This window comes from Argiope bruennichi, chromosome 9, assembly GCF_947563725.1.
Source record: "Argiope bruennichi chromosome 9, qqArgBrue1.1, whole genome shotgun sequence".
NCBI classification, from domain to species: Eukaryota; Metazoa; Arthropoda; class Arachnida; order Araneae; family Araneidae; genus Argiope; species Argiope bruennichi.
In genome coordinates this window covers 21884844-21906582 of record NC_079159.1, presented here as the reverse complement: position 1 = coordinate 21906582, position 21739 = coordinate 21884844, and the positions used below count along the sequence as shown (strand labels likewise).

The following is a 21739-nucleotide window of genomic DNA, read 5'->3' as shown; positions in this document are numbered from 1 at the left end:
CCTCATCTTCCACATTTGGCATTCGCAAACAGTCTTTAATTAATTTAATTTAATTAATTTTTTGAACTTAGTGGATTTTAAGTGAATTGTGTAAAAATCGAAATTTTGACATCAGGACATAAAATATTGTTTAATGATTAAATTTATGATTGCTAAATTGTGAATTTTCCGTTGATTATGTCTGATTTTGTATTCACTTATTTCACGCAATCCACAAAACACAAATATATAATAGAATCATTTTATTAGGCATGAAGGCAAGTATTTAATTCTGCAATTTATAGAAATCAAAAAATAATTCTCAGGGGAATTTTTTTTTAAAAATCATATTTTTTTATATTTATTGTTTTTTTAATCAAATTCTTAACTACAGTTAGATAGTTATTTTCGCTTATTTTTGTAGCTAAAAGAGAGCACAAGTTTTGTACAGTATTGGGAGAGGGATTTTATTTATTGGCATTCATTTCCTTCTTCAAAATGTCTATTCAATTTATATATTGTAATATCTAAAATTATCTGTCATTTTAGTTCTTTTTAAATTACTTTCTTTATTTATAATGTTTCTTTATCATTTTGATATATCGCTAAAAAATATTTTCAGGTTCGGTTTTATGAACAATCAAAATCTTTTTATCAACTCCTTTCTTAAAAGTGTAGCGTTTTTATGCAGCAACTAATTTTATTTTTACAATATTGTGAAATCAGTGTGAGACATCGATTGTGAAATTAGGGGTTCTTGCTTCAACTATAATTTTCTCTTCCGCAAGTCGATTTGTATATTGCAAACAGTACCAACATTGTAATCAAGTAATTGCAAAATCAATACAAACCTCCTTCAGCTTCGCAAATCAGATGCAAACTGTCACCTTCGCTGAAAGGGCCGATCACTCCACTCAGCATTTTTCCATTGTAATCCTTTATAATGGGAACTCCTGGGGGAACTGAAAATAAACAATAATTTTAATGGGAATTTGTTTCATGGCGATACATTTTATGAAGAAAAATAATATTTAATTGGAAATAACATATGAGCTTTTAAATACAATACGAAGCCACACTTTTAAATTAGATCAGTCAGTTAGCAGATCAGAACCAGCGAAAGTATGTTATCTAATAAATATGTCTGTATATTTTGAGCCTAATGCCACTAGCGATAGCTAAAAAGCCCATCATTGGCGATTTTTATTTCTATCTATTGATGGCTGGGACACAGTTAATGCACACACTAACAAAAATCATGAATATACAGGGTGTCCCAAAAAAATGTATACACACTTTAAATAATTGTACATTCGGGGTTTATTACAATTCGAATAATTTTCAACATGTAAAAGATTCTACAAATATCATTCTATTGTCTTGTTGTCGCATGTTCTCAAACTGATGTCCGTTCTGCTCCAGACACTGCTGACAACGCGAAGCGATGGAAAAGCACACATGATGGAACAATTCCCTTGGGATATTCGTACATTCATGTTCAATGGTTGCCCTCAATTGAACAACTGTTGCAGGTTTATGGACGTCCTGAACAGTTCCATCAGCTTCAAACTTATCTCTAATTCGAGTGATGGTAACTCGTGTAGGTGGTTCTTTGTTAAACTCCCACTTAAATTGTGTTTGCACTTCTACTCCATTTTCATACTTCCAGTAGCATTTTAGAATAAATTTCCTTTCTTCAAATTCAACATTCGGTTCAATGGGTTCAGTCAGTAAAGAAAGAAGAAATAACTTAGTTATCAGCTGCTAAAATGTGTATACATTTTTTTGGGACACCCTGTATGTTTGAGGATTCGTTTTACCGATTGACTGAAAATAAATTTATCAGAGAAATACTCTTGTAATTACAAAATCAGATACCAAATTTCAAATATTCAAGTCATTGCATTCTTAATTACAGCTTTAACGTGTATGTGAAAGTATAGACCGACAAATGCTCAAAACGTTTGACGGATTTGTCGCCAAATTAGATAAGTATCTACACATTGAATGTTAAATTTGTGCTCGTCTTTCAACACTCGTCTTTTTGCAGATATCATGTAATTTATATTTGGGCAGTAGTACACCATTCTAAAATTTGACAGAAATCCACAAATCTGGTATGAATGCTATATACCAAATTTTTCATCCTTGTAATATAAATTTGTGACTTCATGTTTTTGAACTATCGATTTCACAGGCTGATGGACAGACAAATATAAGTACAAAATAACAAAAATGTTTTTTTTTTGGAACTCGGGTAGTTTTGCATCGAAGAAGTTTTACAATATGTATGTCGAATATTTTGACGATTACAATAACTTTTTATTGAATACTTCATATACATGAAAGTAAAAAGCAGAAAAAAAAATCCAAGATAAATAATCGGATTTTTTTTAAACCAACAGAAGTAGTCTCTCCTAAACCTTCATGCATGTTCAGCAATAAAAGACTTATTAACCTCCCCTTCCCATTTGTAACCTTAAAAGGTCGCAATGCCTTACATCTCATTGGCGAACACTAGTTACGAAATACCTCCGGAAGTGTTACAAAAACGAAAACATTAATATCATCATTTCAATTCCTCTGTAAATGAACTTTTAAAATTATTAATTTATTTTTAGTGAAAATAAAACGGTAGAATGATCACTTAAATTTAGAAACCAAAAGAAATAATTTGAAAGTCTAAGATATTTTAGAAAATTCATTCTCATACTAGGGAAAAGAGTAGCGAAAATTTAATTGCCTGCATAATATTTAGGAAGATGAAAATGGATTCGCTAATTATTATGCAATTAGTCCTTATATTATGACTATTTTATTTAGATACTTGTTCAAAACTTAATCTTTTTTTATAGAAATATGTAAGGTAAATGATATAAAAGCGGTTTCAAACTTCTTGTAAAAATATTTAGATTTTTATAATTATTAAGTAAATTTAATAATATGTTGCATATTTTTAACACATTCCTGTACCTAATCAGTTTTCAAAGAAGTGAGCTTTTCCTCCGAAATATTTCTAATTAACTTCCAGTTTTTAATCTAGCAGTGCTGATTACTTCCGAAATTTCAGCATTCTATCCCTTAATTAAAATTTTGTTTTTATTTAAGTTCTCAAAAACAGTAGAAAATTGTTTACGCGTGACTGAAATGAGCTTTATCTGAAGGAAAACAAATCCACTTATGGAAAAAAAAAGTAACTATACTTGAGCTAAATAAAAACCTAAAGTTAAATCAGCAAAATAGTTATTTAAAAAATTCTCATTTATAATGCAAACACTTACAGCAACGAAATAAGATTATTATAAATATATAATTCAAAACACCCACGCGCCTTATGTTTTTACTTTTTATCAACAAAAAAAAAGAATTCATTAAAAAATGTTACTAGAAATACTATCTTGGGAGCTTTAAGGAAAGAATAATTTTACTGTCTTTCTTAAGAATTTATCGCATAAGTTACTTATCTGACGCTGAGCTAGTTAGAGTTTTTGGATTTCCCCCGATCATTTTATTTGAATAAGAAAATATATTCGGCAATTTATCTTTCTGTTTGACAACTAAATTAGCGGTAGAAGATTTAAGGAATCAAAATATCAGCGTCGTTTCTCATTTCAGCTTGTAATGCCCGCCGACGCCTCCAAAATTGTTCACCGCTATTCCCCCCCCCCTCTCAGCTGTAAGAATACCTGATTTTCTTTGATACACTTGGGGTGAGTTTCCTTTTTAAGGTAAAAAGGAAAAGATAAAAGAATGAACAATTCTTATTTATTGAAAGTGGATTTTTTCCGTTTAATCACTTGAGTTATTTTTTTCATCTGTGCTATATTTGCATATACTATGCTAAATTCAATTCATCTTAAGAGAATCAAGCAAATATCAGTGTACATTTTTTATTGGCAGTAAAGAAAAGGCTCACATTAATGGATATGTTTTCAATTATTTTCTAAGTTTGCATTAAGTATGAAAGTCATTTTTGAAATAATTTTTTCACATTGTTTTCCAGAAATTACTTCTTGGATTTCAAAATATGTTTTTTTTTTTTTTGGATTTAATAATAAGAGTGACTTACTGTATTTGCATATACTACGCCAAATTCAATTCATCTTAAGAAAATCAAGCAAATATCAGTGTACATTTTTTATTGGCAGTAAAGAAAAGGCTCACATTAATGGATATGTTTTCAATTATTTTCTAAGTTTGCATTAAGTATGAAAGTCATTTTTGAAATAATTTTTTCACATTGTTTTCCAGAAATTACTTCTTGGATTTCAAAATATGTTTTTTTTTTTTTTTTTTTTTTTTGGATTTAATAATAAGAGTGACTTACTGTATTTGCATATACTACGCCAAATTCAATTCATCTTAAGAAAATCAAGCAAATATCAGTGTACATTTTTTATTGGCAGTAAAGAAAAGGCTCACATTAATGGATATGTTTTCAATTATTTTCTAAGTTTGCATTAAGTATGAAAGTCATTTTTGAAATAATTTATTCACATTGTTTTCCAGAAATTACTTCTTGGATTTCAAAATATATATACTTTTTTTTTTGGATTTAATAACAAGAGTGACTTGTTTCAACCAAATTGTATTTGCATCTACTATGCCAAATTCAATTAATCTTAAGCAATTCAAGCAAGTATTGTTACTCACCATTTTCTGACAGTAAAGAAAATTCTCATAATAATGAATATGTTTTCAATTATTTTCTAAGTTTGCATTAAATATGAAAGTCATTTTTGAAATAATTTATTCACATTGTTTTCCAGAAATTACTTCTTGGATTTCAAAATATATATACTTTTTTTTTTGGATTTAATAACAAGAGTGACTTGTTTCAACCAAATTGTATTTGCATCTACTATGCCAAATTCAATTAATCTTAAGCAATTCAAGCAAGCATTGTTGCTCACCATTTTCTGACAGTAAAGATAATACTCATGATAATGAATATGTTTTCAATTATTTTTTTAAGATTGCAGTAAATAGAAAAGACATTTTTGAAATTATTTATTTATATTATTCGTCAGAAATGAACTCTTAGATTTCAAAAGGAAAAAAAGAAATTAATATTAGAGGAATAATTAGTTATAATAAGAGGAACAAATATCCCAATAGTTCCTCATCATTTTCAAGAGATGTAAAAAAATATTTGAAGAAGAAAAACATTAAAATTAGATTATCTTTAAAAATATAAATATATGCATTTCTATACTACACGCTTTACATATCATTTATAAGGAGAAGTTTCCTTTGGTATGACAGCATTTTTTTTTAATTTGAAAAATCCTGAAACTATATAATCTGATGTTTAAATAATGTCATCCTCGATTAGTTTTAAATTCAATTCTTTTAACAAACCAAATCTTTGTGTTTTATTTAAGGATTCAGGGAATGTCAAAATTCTAATAAATTCTAAAAACAAATTTATTGATTAAAACTAAATCCTTAATCTATATATAATTTTATATATTGCTAATGATGTCTTAAGCATAGCTTAATCAGACGTTTATGCTATTGCATAATATAACAGTGTGCAGCGTAGATGAAGAAATTCATGAACAGTGGTTCAAGCAATGTATATATTGAGATTTTAAAGACATAAATACATTGAAAATCATTGAAATTCCCTATACCAGCGTTTCTCTACCTTTCAGTATTCGTGTCCCAGATTTCAATCATAACTTTCATCGCCCCCCCTCCCCTAACAATAAAGTGAATACAACAATAATGTATATTGAGTATTTTGGATTCTGTTTTTAAATTATTTTTAATTAACTGCCAAAACAAGAGTAAAAACGAGCCAACGTTGGCGATAAACCACATCTTGCATTTTGGACAAGCGGACAGTGAACAGATGAAGCGAATGAAAGCGGAGAAAATTTAAATATTATATTTGAACTGAAAGCCAAATAGGGAGATAACGTTAAAAGAATATGAAAGTAGAAAAATTCATCAATGAAAGTTAACCTAGACGGGGTGAGCTAAATTTAGAAACGGGGAATACATTTTTTTAGAATAATAAAAGAAATAAAACAGAAGCATGACAAAACGAAAATGATAAAATAGGAATGTTTGTGCAAGGGAATCCACACGACCGAGGTCATCTCGAGCATGCGCGGAGTAAATGTTTTCTCATAAGAAGAAGGAAAGTATTCGATACGCAAGTTTCAATTACAGCCAGTCTCATTCGAGTCGATGAGACTGGCTGTAATTTATCGCTATCGAATCAATTGTGAATTTGTATTTTTATATATGTTTTCGTGTTAACTGCAATTCACCATATAAAATATTCATGGCAGCAGATTTATGCAGACTCAGGAATGAATTTTTAAGCGGAAGTAAGCAAGCACTAGACGATAGTCAAGCAACAACAAGTACACAGACGAGCGTGGTTACGAAAATAAAATCAAGGAAATATTCTCAAGAATAATTAAATTTTGGGTTTAGCAGTACTGAAGTAAATGTAGAAAAAAAGGCCCCTGTGTATCATTTGCTCAATTTTTTTAGCAGCAGATAGCATGAAACCTAATAAACTTAAACCACATTCGAAAACGCTTCATAGTGAGTACATCAACAAACCCAGAGAATTCATCGAATTAGAAATAAAATAATATAACAAGCAATAACAATCATAGCAATTTGCGTGACAAATTGTTTTCAACACCGCTTGACGAAGCAACAGATAGTAATAAAAATGCTCATTTAATTGCCATGTTCGAATTTGTGGTAACATGTCAGTAGTAGAACTACTTTTCTGCAAACCAATAGAACTCAAAACATCAGCACTCGCATTATTTGCTATTTTAAAGGATTTTATTAACAAGGCAAACATAGAATGGAAAAATTGCGTCGGAATATGCACCGATGGTGGTCGTTCAATGTCCGAAAGATTCCAAGATATACAAGCACTTTTAAAACAAAAATCGCCTCAGTGCACACATTGCATAATCCACAGAAACTTTGGCTTCGAAAGAAATGAGTCCTGGATTGAATATTGTGTTAACTACAGTTGTAACCGTAGTAAATTATATAAAAATGAGACCCCTTAAAGCGAGAATCTTTTCCGCACTTTGTGAAGACATGAGTTCAGTACATTCAACGTTACTATTTTATTGCGAGGCAAGATGGTCACCACGTGGGAAATTTTTGCAACGTATTTATGAGTTAAGAAAAGAAATCGCCATTTCCTAGAAGAAGAAAACAGTCAGGAGGCCGAGAATTTTCGCGATAGTTTATTTGTGATGAAATTGAAGTACTTGGTCGACATATTTGAGAACTGAGACTGGCTATTTCTAATATTAAGCTTTCCTTCGAAAAACTTTGCTCTGCAAGACAGGTCCAAGGAAGTCACTAATTATTATTAAATTTGTTTTTAATTTAGTATGTTTTGATTAAGTAAGTTGTTTTACTTCAGTAAGTTATTAAATATGTCGAAATGTATTTTTTTTCTATGTGTATGTGTGCTTTCCTTTCAGTCATAATATTTTCTCTTTTTCTCTTTTAAATAATATTTTCTCTTGGATATTCTCGAGCCCCCCCTTCTAGTGTACTCGCGCCCTCTAGGGGGGCTCGCCCCACAGGTTGAGAATCTCTGCCCTCCCTATACCAGTTGACTAAAATGTACATTGTTAATCCATATTAACTACCAGGAATGATGAATTTAGGTAGCAATGGCACAACAGTTCTTGAGCCGCAGCAAAAGATTTCATAGAAGATAAATTTATTCTTCTCTCATTATCTTGGATCTTGGCAATGTAGTACAATTTATAAATTTTCATCAGGCTCCTTATCTATAAAGAAGACCTGAAGAACAATCAAGGATGTCTAGGGGTGCGACAGAAATACAATGCAGTAGGTAACATGTAATTCTCCAAAGTTGATACTTCCCGATGAAGGCCATTGTAATTTTGGGGGAAAGCAAAATATCGGAAATTATTGATTCGAACAATAGAAATAAATGTTTTTTTTTTTTTAATGTTGGTAAAATTCTCGTTATAAAAAATTGGGAAATTCAACAGGAATGGCAAAGAGTGCGAATTGCCTAAACGAACGATTCCTATGCTTGATTATATTATTTTTCATTAATTATTCATTATTAATATGTATATAAAATTTTCAGAAATTTTATAATTAATATTTTTTTAGAAAAAAAATGCATTTTTTTTAAATTTATTTTCACCAGCGCCAAAAATTAAACGTTTTCTTACAGTATTCCAGATTGCTGTTTGGCAAGCTAGAGTTTCGCCAACTTAGTCTTAACAACAGAGTCTTAAGTCTCCTTGACATTAACAAAAGAGATTTTAGATCACTGTTTTTTGCAAGTGCAAGTTTACACTGTCATTTTCAGTATTGTTTTCAGATTATGCCGAAACAAATTAAAACATTTACGTATTTCTATTATTAATACTCACTGATTTTTCATTGGGAAAAAATCCAATACTATAGACATGGGGAAAAAAATTCAGTTACGTCTTTTATTTTAGCATACATTTTATGAAGCAATGCTGTATTTCAAATACCGATTGTACTGACTGTTAGGGAAAGAAAGTTGCGCCCGAGAATGTCGTCATATAGATCAAAACGATATCTTTTGTTATTACTTGCATGGCAACATGACTATTGCAACAAAACATTCGTCGTAAATAAACATGGAGTCGTTCTACGCTACGTCTTAGCGTGTGTTATATATGATTATCAGAAATTATTATACGTCTTATATACAGCAGCATGCAATGAAGAGTTTGTGGCCGAAATTTGTAATTCCGTAACAACTACTAAAATTACAGACTTTTCATATTTGCTTTTACAGGCTGATTCAAATGCTGATTATTTATTACTTGAAATGAAGTATTCACTAATTCAGGACACACCAATATGACTGATTTAATTTGTTTCGTTTAGGTCCAAAGTTTATGCTAGGCGAAGTCACTTGAGGATTGCTCGCGTAATTTCGAAGCCTGTTTGATGAATGAGTTATGCGCAACAGATGATATACCTTATTTCCTGAGTTCCGTCCCATCGAGATGGACATCAAAAGGATTATATCTGGCCCACATAAAATACATGTAATCAAAGTCATTGGTGTAGTACTAGAAATTCTCAGATTGGCTACGTTTGGGATGAACTCCTTTTAAAAGTTATAAATTATTTATATATTTAAATTAGTGCAAAAAGTAGAGTGGGAAAGAAACACCAATAAAACAAAAAATATATATATTGATTTAAAGTCAAAAGAGTTTAGAAAAAAAGAGGAAACATTTGTTTTATATTTTAATGACTAAAAAGAGATAAAGCAAAACTTATAGTTTAAGACATTATCAAAAGACTTAATTAAAAACATAGTATGTAATTCCTGATTTTAAAAAAAATCCCTCTTTTATTGAATTTGTAAATACCGAGAATGACAAATAAATAATGAAACCATAGGTAGTAAGTAGTATTTTCGAAACCTTCTAGAACAATTGTTTATCTTTCCTTCCCCGCATAAAATTGTTACCTTGGGTAAGTCTGCTAACGATAGTCTAGAAATATAGATCTTATTCTTGAATCTATTTCGACATTATGATTTTGGGCATCGATTTGCTAAACGATTGACTTCAAAACTGACTGGAAACGACAGTTGTAATTGCAAGAAAACAAGACTTTTTCGATTTAGGTCATATAGTTAGGTCAGATTGATAGAAAGTCCACCATTTTAAGGATTTGGTTTGAATTTCGATAAGTATCTGTGTTTTCAATGCTAAACCTGTGTAACAAATTTTATCGACGTAGTTTCTATACATTTTGTGGTTATTGAGCTCTTTCGTAGTCGTATAGATAAACAGGCAGAAATCCTGCGAACAGATTTTATGCAATTTTTTTTAGAAATTTACAGTTTTTTTAATTATTATGTGAGAACATGATATTGTTTTGGTGAGGGGGTTTTGAATAATTGAAGGCAATGGATAATTGAAGCTCGAAATTGCGTAGGCAATGAATAAAGCATAAATGGTAATATTCATGAACATGTCTCAATCGCATATATCTTTATACCTACTTTTACCACTATTGTATTATTATAATGGGAGAACATGATATTGTTTTCGTTACGGGGTTTTGAATAATTGAAGGCAACGAATAAATGGAGCTCGAAATCGCGTAGGCAATAGATAAGGCATAAATGACAATATTCATCATCATCTGCTTCACCTGCTTTTACCAGTATTGCATTATTATTATGTATGCTTCTTTGAAGGCTGTGCGTTTTTCAAACTTTGGCTTGCTTTTCATAGACACGGGGTTTTCACCATAGAAATCCTACTGGGCTATAGAAAACCCCCATGAAGTCATCTACTGCGCATGCGCAAATCGTTTTCGTTTTAGTTATATTTCGTAAACTATATATGTTAGATAATACGGGGCTATAGAAGACCCTTCCATGGTGTCATCTACTACGCATGCGCAGATTGTTTTTGTTATATCTCGTAAACTACATATGTTAGAGACACGGGGTTTTCATCATAGTGTTTCTACTGGGCTATAGAAGACCTCCTTGGAGTCATCTACTGCACGTGCGCAGATGATTTTCGTTATATCTCATAAACTACATATATTAGATACATGGGGTTTTCACTTAGAAGTACCCCCGGGGATCCTCTAAGCTCCCAAAATTTTGTATCCATTGCACATGCGTAGTATGGATTTTACTTAATATTGGTCAAATAATGTCGGATAGATAACATAGAGTTCCTATAGGTCACGGGCTGTCGATGATGTCAACTTCCGGTCAGACTGGCAGTTGTCATATCTCAGCTTCTACGCAACGTGGAGACGAGTGCAACCCGTCTAAACAATCGTCTCGATGAATAGAGTCGAATGACAATTTTACCGAAACTCGTGTCTCGATAGGGTTCAAGATAGGGTCTCAAAATTTACTCTCCAAAATGCACGTAACGATGTGAGTTTCGCTTTGCTACTCCGAGTGATTCGCGAGATCGGGATCTCAAGTTGTAAAAACAACTTGTTGATTGTCTCAAAGTTGTAAAAATTTGAATTTTTGAGCTAGACTTTTGACTTTGTTTTTGCAAAAAAAAATCTCTTTACGACTTGCATCCATTCTCTACACGATGGCCTCTCAATTTCAAATTCAGAACGTGTCCATTTGGATTCTGAATCACAAAGCGTCTCCGTTTCGATTCTGAATTTCAAATATCGCTTTCTAGCTCTAAGCAATTAATCAAAAAAAATTTTCTCACATGATAACTTGGAATTTGCGATAGCAGATTTCAATTTTTATTTATCTGTTTTTAATTTCACATACTCAATTTCAAACTAGTTGCTGAAAGTGTTTTTGAAGTTTCATTTTCACAGACAGATAGACGGAACGGAAAAAATGTGTTTTTTGAATTCAGAAAAGTCTCGCTGGAAATTCTTCACATACTTGTGTTGAAATTTTTTGACGACTACAGAACAGGAGTTCAAATTTTTGTGTATTATGAAGCAATAAATCTCATAAAATCTATTTAAATGGATAGATAGACTGTGCATTCTATAATTAAAGATGCATTATATTAAATTTTAAATGACATTTCCTGTAGAAGATTTTATTACAATTTAAAGTTTGAGCAAATGGCATTAAAGTATGACTTATGCATATATAAAATTATATTAACTTTAACAAGAAGAAATGTGGAAACAAAATTCAAAAGCTTGATTAAACAAAACTGTTAAGAGATTCCGAATATTGAATAATAAAATATTTGATACTTTCGATCGATCTGTCAATAAATTGATCTTTAAAAGTAATCTCCTACATTAGAAACTTTACTAAAGTGTGTCCGAAAATTAGCGCAAGATTTTAATTTGCCACTATTCGTGCAGTAAAGTGTTGGTAACATTATTAAAAGGAAAACATTTGTCAGCTGATAGTTTAGGGTCAATAAAAATGGCGCGTTACACAGGAGAACAACGTGTGAATGCAATATTTGAATCAAATAAAAAAGCAATGTTTTTCTGGAATGGAAAAACACACAGTATGGAATAACACAAGAGCAAATAGCCTCCATGACTTTTCTGGCACTAGCGCACTCTTTTATTGAAATTTTCCATGACTATTTTGCCTAAATGTGGCTGAATTTCTTTGGCGAAGAATTGAATTTCCTCCCTCAAAGCACGAGTTCTTGAGGGCTTGTGGTCATGGATCTTTGACTTCAAATAACCCATAAAAAGAAATCCAATGATGTTCAATCACATGATCTAGGGGGTCAATTCTCAACTTTTTGAACAGTGGCCGTTACACTTTCCCCATTTTTGAAATATTGTTTAACAATGAAGACACGTTGTCTACCGAGCATTGTTCCATTTTTACTAATCATAAACTATCAACTGTCAATTAATAGGGTTGAGAGCTCTTTACTACACGAATGGCGGCAAATTCAAATCTTACGTTAATATTAGGTCAGATTTTACAAGGAGACTGAATTTTCAAAGAAGTTTGATTTATTAAATGTACTGTAGTCATTCTCGTCAAAATTTGGAGTATCTCAGTAAAGCACCCAAATATAATAAAAATACTTGCAAGTTGGAAATATATTTTTAAAAAATATTCTCTCGAAAAACATAAGTTGATATAAATTTGAATGTACAGTATATTCAAGATTAAATTTATTCAATTTTTGTAAGAATTAAATAAAGAGCAGCGAACAAAAGAACGATATAATTTCTAAAACATGTGGCAGGAAAAGAATTTTCTCCCTCACTTATTATACGACATTTATGCAAATCAGAAATAAATTCCTGGAACTAGTTCTTTTTGATCTTTAGTCTCGTAGAAGCCTTGCGAACACTAATAAATCAAACTTTTCTTTGAAAGTTCCGGAAGAAATATTGCTTTGAAGGAAAATATATGAAGCCGCAATTATAATCGTATCAGCAATAAATTGTGATCCTTTTTAAGCTTGTTATCGAAACATGCAGCAAAAGAAGTAAATGAAGAAAGCATTTAGGAAATCGAACTTTCCCCACGCACGATCAGTTTCACTGGGTTTGATTGCCTCACGTTTTTCTATTTGATGAACTTCATTTACTTCGGCAAATCGAACCGACTTTAGCGAAACTATTAAACGGTTTTTTATAAAGAAAAGGAAAATGTTATGGAAAATGAGATTCTCCTTTTTTTTAGTTAGTTATCTACTTTATTTATGAGGGAAGAAAAGTTTATGATCTATTTGAGGATCATAGATCTAAAGAAATTTATTTCTTAGACATTTTTTTAGTTGAGTATTGAAATGAAAAAACTGAGTTTTCAGGATTTGTAAACCTATCTGATTGATTGAATTCATTATAAGATGACATGAGACGATTATTCATATCTTGGGCTTTGAAAATTATTTGAAATGTTAATGTATTATTAGTAATAAAGAACAAAAAAGATTTGTCAAACAAGAAGAAGAAAAGAGCTAATAAAATATAGTATACATAGGCATACTGAAGAAATATATGACGACAATTATTGCAAATGGAACACAAGAAGGTTTTATTATGCTGTATTATCAGCCAAATAATATATGGTGACAAAATTGAAAATAGTATTGTTAATGAGATAAAAATGTTTCATTATCAATTCTAAGATTCATTGTAAGATGACTTGTGGTTGATATCTTTAGCTTTGTAGAAATATTGATGTAACTTTGCTAACGAATATGTTTAATTGTTATTTGTCGAAACATAAGAAGTAAACATCTGATAATATAAAGATAATTTTCAGAAGCTAAGGTATTCTCGAGTACATATAGACACACGAAACAAATATATGACGAAGAGTATTGCAAATTAAACACAGGAAGGTATTATTGTATTGTATTATCCGCTAAATAACACACAATGATAGAACTGAAAATATTATTATTATATATTTTAAAATATAAATATATTACTAATTTTATTACTAATACATATTAATTTAAAATGCATTACTGTTAATCACGCTAAAGACTCACAATGAGGGGGCTGAAGACTCAAGGACAAAAGACTCAAATTAGGGGGCCTATTAACATCTGAAAATAAAAATAAGACAGCATTTCTGAAACGTTGATTTTCACTGTTATCATTTCGCGGCAATGTCCATCAACTGAAATTTCGTATGATGAAATTATAAATATTTAAATGTTATTTTTAAATTGAAAACGATTTCGGAAAGTTACTAGCAAAAGATTTATTGTACTGAAAATAACCTTAGAACCATGTTGAAAAAAATGCGTTTATTGGAATTGCTGATAATGGTGTGGAATTAACACTGAAAAGTTATTATATTATATTATCAGCCAAAAAACACATGGTGGCACGATTGAAAATATTACTGTTATTCAAGCAAAGGACTCAAAGTGAATTAGGCTCCGATTCACTACTTACAATGTAAATTAGACAAAGTGTTTCAAGCGCCAAATTTCACTCTTCGCATTTCGCAGGAATTTTCATCAAATGAAATCTCCTATGCTGAAATTATATATATATATATATATATATATATATATATTGGAATATTATTTTTACACTAAAAGCAATCTCGGGACCTTATAACGAAAAGTTTTTTTTTATACTGAAAATAACCTTAGAACCATGCTAAGAAAACATCTTTATTAGAGTTGATAATAGTGGTCAGATGCCCACATGAAGAAATAGTTTTAGTTCATAGAGAACTCCTTCAAAACTATTATGAAGAGATAATTTATTATACTATGAATGGACAGGGAACCATATTGTAATAGACAGTGATTAATGGCTTACCACTTCTTTTGTTTCTGAATAAGTCTACTTCCTCCGCCAGTGAATTATTTGGTGATTTTTCACTTATTTCATAGTTTTACGCCTGAACTAATTCATTCTTTATCTTTTGTTTGGTTGAATTTATATTTTTGTAATTAGTACTGTTTAATTCTTTAAAAATATGTGCTTAAAATAAAAAGCGTTTTTTTTTTTTTTTTATTGTTAAAATAAGAAAATGAGTATCGCAATGAAAATATCTACTCCGAATTATTATATTATAGGATCTCATGTATAAAGTAACTGCTCTAAATATTTTTTTTTGTATTTCCTTACTTTTCTTTTCAGATCTTAAATGTTTACAAGTCCCTAAACATCCTGGAAATATTTTTGTTGATTTGATTCTGATCAGAATTTAAATAAAAATGCAGCATCGATTAAAAAAACACTTTATTAAGAATACGAAAAAAATAAATTTATTAAGATGTCAGAAAACAGATGATAAATGTTAGATATGTGAATATTGTTTGCTAACGGATTCTAAAATCCTCCACGCTTTTGCGCATGCGTTAGGATGGGTTTAATTCGCCAAAATATGTGTGAGAGGAAAAAAGAAAGGAGGAGATGTTTACATTTAACTATAAAATAAATTCGGATTACCCGTGGAAATAAAATAAATTTTGAATTCAAATAAAATAATACCGGCAAAACCGACATGACACTCACATAAACGGGAAAAAAATGAATGAAAAAAATAAAATCGTCGAAAAGTGGTAGTCTCAGGATACTGAAACAGATAATACTTTTTATGATTTTTTATAACTTATTAAGTCTTTACCAGAAACCTTTAATACTATTTTCTAATTCCATAATATTTTTAGGTACTCGTTAGTATTATTAGAAAATTATAGCAATATTAAATAATTTAAATTATTAGCAAAGTTAAATTTCAAATAAATTTAGTAAGTTTCGTTTAAATTATTTTGTTGGTTATTTTCCGTTTTGTGTAAATATATTAATAAATATTTAAGTCATTGTATTGCGTCGCAACCCTTTCTTATCTAAACAAATATAGTACATAATTTTCCATGCACATAAAAATATTATTTTGCCTGATCCAAGCTCTCTAATTAGTTCTGAGTAAACAGGAATTTTCAAAACGTTAATCTTGCAAAAAAGGAGAAATAAGTTTCTCTCAAAATTCATGCTACATTATTTCTTAAAATCATTTTACCACGTTTCGTCAGTGCTAAGTGTTATTGGAAAATTACTCCCATATTCCACTAGAATTAAATTTGTTAAGACAACGAAGCGATATTTAAGGAAACGCTATTAAGAAATTGTGGTTTATCGTTGAAAGAAAAAAATATTAGAATGGCTATAAAAGTATAAAATAATTAATGCACCGAAAACTGTTGCAGTTAGCATTAATTAGGACTACAAAAATTATTTTTAAAAAAAAATATATTTACATTTTCTGTTAATTGTTTCGAATTTCTTGTAGATATAATTTTACTGACATTCATCCTGTTAAGGATAATTTTATATGGATTATGCTAGTTTACATACTTATAAGCCAGATACTTGCACATTTTTCATCATACTAATGATTGATATTAACTTATAGTTTTTACCAATTATTTAGACAGTTAATTAATAGTATTTATTTAAAGCAGCTAAAACTTAAATAATTATTTTTCAAGAAAACGCATCATCTCACCTAAAGAAATTAAAATTTATAAACCTCAACTACATAATTCGAAAATTAATTAAAATTAATATCATGAAATTCTTTCCAAGAATTTCAAACCTCTACTTCAAGATTCCCAAAAGGATTTTGCATTAAATCCCTCTATCCTCATTATAAATCCAAATTTACTCATCCGCAAACTCGAAAATATAAAATTGCGCACACATATCCCACCTTTTATAACTTTCATCTCGAAAATGACGAATTAAATCGCATACGTAACATAACCACGGCATTAAATTGCCCAGTTCATTACGAGCCAGCGAAAGTTCTGCAACGAAATAAGCGGGGGGTGTTGGAGCCTAACTACCATTTTAATACTAAAGTTATGATATAATTAGGACATCCTGGACTTCGACGTGAGCAACGTGTGTGTTTATACTTCGGTATAATAAGCTCGTTGTAAATGACCCTTTCTTAGGCGGGGACTTGCGAATTAGGCGCGCGGTTCGTGTCCTTCATTTCATGGAGGCAGCATACTGTTAACGATGTTCCTGTTTCGGTATGCCCATGTAGACACTTAATGAAACCATCCATCTCGGGTAAATGGTACAGATTCTTGGCCTAACTCTGTCTTTGGGTGCACTTAGTCGGATGGTTGCGGGAAAGAATGTTGTGTGCTGAGGTGAAATGGCCGTATGCTAAAGAGGTTGGTTGGTTGCGAGAGTACCTGAACATTGATTCGAAATGAATTATATATGTGGAGAATGACGAGAGTTAATTCTACGTTCGCCTAACTCATGGTATGAGATGAATTAGAGGAAATATAGAATATATAAATATAGATTGTAGTATTATATTAGGTAAGATTAGTAATGCCAAATGAGCTGGTACTTAACATTTCATCTGAAATGCTAAAAGCCGTTAAACAGTGGTCAAAAATTTCAAATAAATTAATTTAAAAAATAATTATTAAGAAAGAAGAAAGTTGGAAAGAGAGAAGAAATTCGTCTAACTCATGGTATGAGATGAATTAGAGGAAATATAGAATATATAAATATAGATTGTAGTACTATATTAGGTAAGATTAGTAATGTCAAATGATCTGGTACTTAACATTTCATCTGAAATGCTAAAAGCCGTTAAACAGTGGTCAAAAGTTTCAAATAAATTAATTTAAAAAATAATTATTAAGAAAGAATAAAATATCCTGCATTCGTTACAGGAAGTATAGAATATATAAATATAGATTGTAGTAATAGGTAAGACTGGTAATACCAAATAAGCTGATATTTAATAATTGCTTAGAATTACAAATACAACCAAACAGCGGAGAGTAATTTCAAACAAGTTTATAAAATAAATAAAGAAAGAAGAAAGTTAAAAGAGAAAATGGCTCAAAAAATTAGTTTTTTGTTGGTTGTGAGAATGTTTGAACATTAATGAGGAGAATGGCGAGAGTTAATTCTATTTTGGCTTAACTCATCATATGAGGTGGATTAGAGAAAATATGGTATATATAAATATAGACTGTAATATTAAATAGATTTGTGCAAGATAAATATTAAGAAAGAAGAAAGTTGGAATATATATATATATACATATATATGAAACATTGTTTTGGTTGAAGCAGCAGGTTTAAAAATATTGAAGAGACTTTGTATTTTTAATTTCGCCTTATTCTTTCACGGGAGACATGCATGATTATTTACAAAAAAGCGCAGCGCGGCACAAAAGCAGAAATAAGAAAAAGGGGGCGAAACAAATGATCACTAGTCTTATATAATATAGGATTTCCAGCCACGGGCCAGTTCAATACACGTGGTGACCTTTGACACCTTTTCAAGTTCACCGAAGGGATCACTTTCATTTGATACGTAGTACTGATTTCACATTATTTTTACAAAGGGATAAAATTTAACCGAAAGTGGAATTGGATCCCGAAATAAGAGACTATTTTTAGAATGAAGTTAATATGGGCTAAATTAAGATAAAATCTTGGAAATTAATTAAATTGAAACTAGAATTAAAATATCATCACAATTTTCCCCACACCACAAGACGTGGCAGAATGTCGGGGCCCTCGACACATAGCCATACTTACAGTGGTGTTGAAGTAAGAAAAATTTAAAAGTATATTGAAAGTGACACATCAGTTTCATAAAAAAAGATAAAGCGATATATATGAAAATATATAAAAACCTTAATAATCAACAGTAATAACAAAATATTAATATTTTAAATGAGATATTTGCACGGTTATTTTGACCCTTTTTCTCTAAAAGTATAGTTAAGTAAAGTAGTTTATCTATAAATAAGAACACAAGATTCAAAACTTCAGGTAATAAACATGGATATGAAAATAAAACTTGCAAAATTGAAATACTTCATATTATACACTTGAAACTGAAACCTGATATAAATTTGAATTAAAATATCAAATCATTATATATATATATATATATATATATATATATATATACTGTAAAATTTTAGGTAACATTGGTACCACAAAACGCTAGTGATTAATATTGTTTTAGATATGAAGAGGTCACCAAACCGGAGACATAAATTCCAAATAAAGTTATATAAAATAAATATTAAGACAAAAGAAAGTTAAAAGAGAAAATAGCAAAACAAGATAATTTTTAAGTAATTTTTAAATAAAATAAGTCCACTGTGCCCTTAAGTGTTTTTCCAAAACACTTAAAGGGAGAGTAGACTTTGAAATAAGCAAAAATGGATAGAAACAGGACATTTTATTTTTATTGTTTATTCATCAAAATACATGTTTAACTTCAACAAAGCAGTGTTATAAAATTTATTGTTTAATAGAATGAATATTTCAAAGATCTAGAGAAAAAAGCACATTTTAATTACTTTCCACGAAATGGTACTGTAATTAGATTTAAATTTCTTTGCAATGTTCCAGGTGTCTTTCTAAAGAAATGAAATAGAAATGATAATAAAGATTTCGGTTAACATTAAAAGAAAATGGCGTATGTATTGTATATTTCAAATTTTTTTAGATAGTTAAAAATGAATGTTAGTTCCGAAAAACATAAAATTCTTATGAAAATTCAATAAGAGTACATAAAAATATTTCTAAAAAATTAACATTTAATTGGAATTACAAACTCACTCACAGTTTTAGTCCAAATATATTTATATTGGTCAATAAGGAAAAAAAAATAATAATAAATTAAATATTGAATAACCTGTAATATTTTTAAATTAAAAAATGATACATATTTTAATTTTTTAAAAAAGAATATTTTGTTTTAAAAAAATTCTTAAAGAAATTTGATTTATTTAAATTTTAAGGCATATGCATAAAAAATTAATAATTCTAAGCGTATAATTCGCAAAACTGCCTAATAGAGTCGTCCTTATCCTTTATCTGTGATAAATATTATTTCAGTTTTCGGCATAACTTCAGGAATAAATGAAAAATAACGAATTTTTGAAAATAAATAAATAATTCACATGTTTTCAAACTGTTTCTTTCTGCATTCTGTATGCAAACAAAAACAGAATGGTAAAAAAATTCTGTTAGAACTATGAAGATAGCAAAACAGAGGATGCGATTGTTTAGCTACAATTCTGAAAAGAAATAGCAAACAAACCTGTATAAAAAAATCCTACGATAAAAAGAAGCTGGACGGTAAAACATAGTAATAGTAACGAAATAGTTTTTGATATAAGATTTATTTAATCATCTTATTTTATTATATTATTATAGTATTTCATTAGTTTTCAGCATAATTTCGAATATAATTGAAAAATTCTGAATTAAAAATTAAAATAAATATTGCACACATTTCAAGATGTGAATTCATGTCATTTTATATTTGAACAAGAATAGATTGGTTAAAACATTTTTTTTAGAAACGTACGGATAATTTAAGAAAGGATGTGATGGTTTATGTACAGTTATCGACAGAAATTTCAAATAAGGCTATATAAAAATAATATGTAGACAAAAGAAAGTTGAAAAACTGACTATTTAAAAAAAATTAAATTTTTTTGCTAAAGGTCAAATTTCAGTTTCCTGCATTATTATAAATATGATTCCTGAATTTCATGCATTATGATAAATTAGGAAGTAAGATAATAAAAACAAACATTGCATATATTTTAGGATTTTTTTTCGAAACCTTCGATTTTATTTTTGAAAAAGCATAGAATAAAATAAAAAAAATTTAAAAAAATAATATTCTATCCCAAATTTCAAGTTATCATGTGAGAACATTTTTTTTTCCTATGAATTGCTTAGAGTTAGATAGCGATATTTGAAACTCAGAATCGAAACGGAGACGTTTTGAGCTGATTTTTGACGGTTGTGATTCAGAATACAAATGAACACGTTCTGCGTTTGAAATTGAGTGTTGCGATTGAGAATCTGCAACACACTGCATACGCTTACGCTTTCTTCGTTCCCCCTTGAAAAGCTATTTCATGTTCATTTTGAATTCAATTAGCTTCTAATTTTAAATTTTCCTCATTCGGTTTTGTGGATTGAAGGTTTTGTTCCGGCCTCTGCTTGCTCTTTCGTTCCCTTTCTCTTTTTTTTTTTTGGAAGTCTTAATCGGAAGAAAGCTTAAGATGTCCCATTTATGATTTATTCATTGCCTACGAGATTTCGAGCTTCAAACCCCCTAACCAAAACATCATCATATTCTTTTTCCGTCTTCGTTTCCGTTTCTCGGCACCTAATAACGTAAGCAACGTAAATGTAGTATCATTTGTTAGAGAACATCGAGTACAGTGTATCGAAGCCAGTCGTAAACAGAGTTTTTGCAAAAACGATGTGGAAAATCTAGCTCGAAAAATCACTTTTTTTACAATTTTGAGAACCTGTATCTCGCGAATCACTCGGAGCAGCAGCGTGAAACTCGTATCATTAGGTGCATTTCGGCGACTACGATCCAACGATACGAGCAAATGCATTATAACTCAAATTTGTAAATTTCGAGAGACGATCTCGAACCCTATCGAGAAACGAGTTTTTGGTAAAAATGTCATTCGACTCTATTCATCACGACGAGTGTTGAGACGGGTTGCACTCGTCTCTATGTTGCATAGAAGCCGCGATATAACAACTTCCTGTCTGACCGGAAGTTATCGTCATCGACATTCCGAAACCCATAGGAACTCTATGGTATCGATCCGACATTGATTTGTCCAATTTTAAGCAAAATACATACTATACAAGCTCAAAGGATCCAAAATAGTGGGGGGCTTAGAGGATCCCCGAGTATACTTCTAACTGAAAACCCCATGTCTCTAACATATGTAGTTTACGAGATATAATGAAAACCATCTGCG

The 21739-nt window shown here is 30.0% G+C and overlaps 1 protein-coding gene across 1 annotated transcript in view; it reads right to left on the bottom strand.

The window, feature by feature from the left end:
* Positions 1-21739, bottom strand: part of LOC129984900 (synaptogenesis protein syg-2-like) — a 170145-nt gene that overhangs the window by 130394 nt on the left and 18012 nt on the right. The window contains exon 2 of the mRNA XM_056094854.1: positions 831-941. Coding sequence (XP_055950829.1) covers positions 831-941 — 111 coding nt within the window. The remainder of the gene's footprint in view (positions 1-830; positions 942-21739) is intronic.